Source organism: Pyxicephalus adspersus, chromosome 3 (genome assembly GCF_032062135.1).
Source record: "Pyxicephalus adspersus chromosome 3, UCB_Pads_2.0, whole genome shotgun sequence".
Classification (NCBI taxonomy): Eukaryota; Metazoa; Chordata; class Amphibia; order Anura; family Pyxicephalidae; genus Pyxicephalus; species Pyxicephalus adspersus.
In genome coordinates, this window is record NC_092860.1 from 128,034,442 (window position 1) to 128,039,629 (window position 5,188).

At 37.3% G+C, this 5,188-nt stretch overlaps 1 protein-coding gene across 1 annotated transcript in view; it reads left to right on the forward strand.

The window, feature by feature from the left end:
- The first annotated feature begins 512 nt into the window (after positions 1–512).
- Positions 513–5,188, forward strand: part of ARAP2 (ArfGAP with RhoGAP domain, ankyrin repeat and PH domain 2) — a 148,742-nt gene continuing 144,066 nt past the window's right edge. Inside the window, exons 1-2 of the mRNA XM_072406872.1 lie at positions 513–636; positions 3,955–4,710. Coding sequence (XP_072262973.1) covers positions 4,025–4,710 — 686 coding nt within the window. The 5' untranslated portion in view covers positions 513–636; positions 3,955–4,024. The remainder of the gene's footprint in view (positions 637–3,954; positions 4,711–5,188) is intronic.

Genomic DNA, 5,188 nt, shown 5'->3' on the forward strand with positions numbered 1-5,188 from the left:
TCATTCAGCCCCTCCACATATTTCCTAGAACATTAACAGTGCAAAAAGTATGTGGCTTTTCCCCTGCTCCATAGGTTGCTAAGCCTTCATGTTTATGCTAATCTGGGGACAGCAATCAAGGTGGTTTCCTCATTGGTATGACTGCCCTTCGGTGTAAAGCCAGGGTATAGTTCCGTAACTTTTAAGAACCAATCAAAATTAAAAAATAGGGGGGTCAGATTAATGCACACATAATTTTTAATTGAATACCATAGTCTTCTATATTTATCACATTTCTTTACTAAATAAATCAAAATAATTCCGAATTACCTATTAAATGGTTGTGTTGAAATACAATATACTGCAGCTCCTACTGAAAATAAACATTCCTTTCTATTGACTCAGGCTTGCAGTTTACAGAACTGGGTGTGACTTATGGATAAGCTCAGGTAAAGACACAAAAAAAGGAGCTGAGCCCTCCCATCTTAACTTTTATTATGTATGGGCAAAGTCTAAAGCGGAAGCCAGGAAAAGCTAAAGTAAAGAGAGGGTATGGTTGGAATATTTGAACAGCATGTGTGATGTACAGGAGAACAGAATAGTGATAAGGAGCTTATACAGATACAGAGAAAATAATACATTCTGATCTTCTATAAGGTAAGAGAAATGTGTGAATGGGTGGAGAAGGTGCTGGAATCCCAATCTTGGCTCAGCTTTGTCACTTGGGATACAAATCAAGTTGTCTGTACCTTTCTATAACCCCAGGCAATGTTTATATGCTTTCCCTGCTATTAGGCTTGCAGTTATACTTTATGTGACTTCCAGGGTAACTTTTGTTTTCCATTGTAGCTCACCATTAATTTTATTGCAGTATAAATGGTATACACCACTTACAAGGCTGAGCACAGCTACATCGGGCAGTGTTCTTTCTGACTTTTTCCCAAAAAACATCTAAAAGAATTTATTGTGGATAACATATAGATACAATGCTTCAAGTGGGAAAATAAATGTCCTTTAAAAGAAAAAGTATATAGTCTAAGTTTGTATTTATAATAAGTAGATTGTTGCTTGCAGTGAAATCCGCAGATACTGTTTTTTTAAAACCAACTGTTGCATTACAAGTGACCAAGCGGATGGCGAGGTGTTTTTTTATGTATTTTTGATTTTTGAACATGATTGTGAGAAAAAAAGGTATAAACAAAAAATGTGTTTTTGCTTCCGATACCCTTTAAGTTGATGTGCATTGTGCATGACATTTGCAGCTCTGGAAAACTGCACCTATATCCTTTTTTGTCATTTGCTGAAGCAACAAAAACACCCATTTTAACAATTTATAACTAGTCCCTGGTGCCTATCAGAATAAACTGGCCACCCAACAATCAGCAACTGCACCACAATGTGACCATCTGTGCCCACAAGCCTGATACGGAGCAGTAGGTTGAGTAACCTTTGCTTGTTGATGGAGAAAAAAATGAAATGGTATTTAATCTCTAAAAGCAGTGTTTGATTTTGCACCTTGTACACTATGATTATCCAAACATGTATTTCATTAACTTCCTTTTGTTTACTTTTGATTTTTGTTTCATAATGATGTCGATGCCAAAGAGGTTATTGGCTGTAAAAAGTTGAAATGACATACCACAGATCATCATAAGAACTATAAAGACTTTTGTGTACAGGTCAGATGCTGCTGGACTCAGAAATAAATAAGGCTCTAATTATTTCCTAGTTCATTAGTGTTTCTACAGTGCTGTCTGCATATTTATGCTTAGCAGCTACCTGATCCAGGTTATTTAACATAAAATAGACTTCAGACCTTCAAGGGAATAAACATTTCATACAATAGCCGGGGATGTCGGTTCTTTTAAAGTAATAATGTCAACAATTGTTTTCAAAAGTTATGAAAAGTACATAAAATTACATTTTAAACAATTATGAAAGACGCATTTATAAAAAAAAATACGTAAAATAAACAAATAAACATAAAAGTGTCTAAAATGTGTAAACATATTAGCTGATTTATTTTAATATTTTATTTTAACACATTGCAAGTAAGTCAAGAGCTCCATTGCATTACACAGTTTTGTCAAACCATCACAAAGAACTTGCTGGAAGAAAGTGACTGACACTGATTGGCTCGACCTTGTGATGTTGCTTTTTTATTCAGCCATCAGACTGTAACCTATTGTACACACATGCAATAGTTTAGGGCCAATATCAGACGAGAATCTTGCGTGTGTACAGCTCTCGTTGTTCATCATCCGAACCACCCTCCTGGCGGATCCATGGACAATGGACATAGAACGATCGTAATGAAAGTGAAGGGGAGAGAGCGCAGTGAGTTGCCGCTCCGTCGTTCTCCCCTCTCCATAGAGCAGAATGGTACTATATGTACAGAGCTCGTTCATGCATCGTGCAGTCGTTAGTCGTTGAAAAGGATCGTTAAAGAAGTGCACATTGATTGCACGTGTAACCTGTAAAAAGTAATGCCACCTACATAGCTATGCCTTGTGCCCAGGCTTTGTAAATCAGAACAGAAAATCCAGTGGGGAATTAAATAGTTTGCATGCAAAGATTTCAATTCTATCACGCTGTTTGGATTTCAGATTTAAATGTAACCAAGCTTAATCAGCCCCCTGTTGTTTCGTATCTGATTTACTATGACCAAAGGCATGTGATGCACTCAATGTAACAGTTCTGATACTTGGTGGCTGGCGCAGAATTAGGGATAGGGTTTTCAGCCCAGTGTAAGATCTGACTGGAGAAGCCAAGACAAGGTAAATATGAACATCTGGAGATAGAGATATCAACTTTCAGGAAATGCTAAAATTTCCTAAAAGCAGTCAAAAAATAAAGCCTCCATAAACGTAATTCCCTGCTTGTGTGATTGTCCAACTGAATTTCTCAGAAGTCTTCAGTAATACAAGTGAAGTTTTAGGCATCCCCTTTAATAGGAGGTCCCTTAAAGCGGACCTATCACCAGAATTTTTACTTTACATAAAAGGGTGAAAAAAAGGCTCTTTTTCTTCAATAGGAAAAAGCTGATCTCACACGTGCAGTAGGATCAGCACTCTTTTTTTCCCTATTTTCAGCAGGATACATCACCTGATCTGGTGCCTGTGCAGTGCGAGACCAGGTACCTTAGGCAGAATCCAGAAGGCAAAAGAAGATGGCAGCACCTGACGCTTTCTCCCCTCCAGAATGAAGGTGGAGTACAGGACGGAGCGGGACCCATACTTTCCTTATGTTTATTATACCTGTTATATTATACCTGTTAACTCAACTGATTGTACAACTGTATCACTTCTATGGGCAGTTTTTAACGTTCATCACAGGATCCCCTGAAGAACCAAGTAGGCAAAACGCGTTGGGAAATGATACGTTATAAGCGATATTAATATTTACCTAATCAGGGAATTCTGTGTCTAGCGAAAAGGATTTTGTTTCCCAGTGATATTAACTTGGGTTCAAGCTTTCTAAGCTCTTTACCTGTATGTTCTACAAACTATTGTGATATATTTGATGTTAAATGTAATCTACTATAATACAAGTTAATTTGCCAAAGAAATCCCCAACTCTGTCTATATTCTTTTAATATATAAGACTGGAGTTACATTTGAAGTTGTTAAAAAGAAAACAAAGACATGGAAACATTTAGGAACCTAAATAGGATCTGTGGTTTCATCCGGAATATTTGAATAGCTTAAAACCTCAGTAGTGGTTTTCACCTCCTTCCAGTTCCAGCTTGTATAAAGTACTAGAAAGTACCGTTACAGATTTGTTGACTGATATACCAAAAGGGCCAGGATTGCTTTTGTTTGCTAGAGAAAACGTGATTAAATAAACTGTAAATTCATTCTAAAGCATATTTTTTTATGCTGTGTAAAAATTTATTACTGCTTGTTTATCAGTTTACACTTTTATTTAGTTTACATGCATGTATTTAAGTGGAAAATGTATGTTTTTATGTTCCAGGTATTGGCACCTCACGTGAACTCTGCTTTGGTCTACACAATGTACACAATATACTAATAATGCATTATAAATGCTTAAGAAGTTCATAATGACAACCGACAACAAGCACGATATTGAACAGATACTAGCTGATATCCATTTGGAAATTTATCATCCACTTTTTCAGACATCAGGCTACAGAACAGTTTCAGAGTGTACGTTAATAAATCATGAAATACTTCAATCAATGGGAATATCGCTCACTGGTCATCGCAAAAGGATTCTTAAAAAGTTACAGGAGGTATTGGAGAAGGAGCAATGGACTTCTGAGGATAGAATAAAAACAAAAGAGAATGGCTCATCAGAACAAGACAAAAACTTTCCATTATGTGGACAGAGCTTGTCTGGGTCCAGTGTACAGGATAATGTCTTGCCTGATGAATCTATCGAAAACTGCACACATTCCCTAACAGATTATATGAATGTGGGTGAAAGTGTTTCCATTTCTTCCAGTCATAAGGACCAGGACGCGTTACCTGAACATTCCAAAATATCTCAATATGACACAACTCTAGATTTTAGGGAAAAAACAAACTTGGAAAGTTCTAGATTTTTTGAGTTCCAAGGACCCATGATTGAGAATGATTTGTATGCAAAAAGGGACGATGGTGAAATACCTAAAAAACAAACAAGGAAAATACCAACACGCTCATTTATATTAAGAAACAGACCTGTTCCAGATTTGCCGGTTTCTGTCAGTGACACGTCTTACCTTAGGTAAGTTTGAAAGGTTGCTGCACTTATGTATATATTGTGTGTATGGATGAGGTCTTGGTCATCAGGGCCTGAATTCTGCATAGCCAACACAAGCCATGGTCTAAGGCAGTGCTTCTAGATCTTTTTAACATGGGGGAACCCTTCAAATAACTTTCAGGTCTTCAGGGAACCCCTAACAATAATAACAATACCCACAAATTACAGTAATTAGTGTGGTGGTCATTGGGAAAAATGCATCATAAATTGCTGCCAGTGGGAAGAATGTCACAATTACAGATAGCCAAAAAGTTCAATGATGTCAAATAAACTGACCTGAGGGTCACAAATGACTCCTTTCTCAAGGAACTCCTAGCAACCTCCGAAGGAACCCTAGGGTTCTATTGAACCCTAGCATGGAAACACTGCTATAAGGTGTCATAATGGACCAACTGCCTCTTTGAGCTTCCCTACATGCACTGTGCACATGTGCTGCCTGATT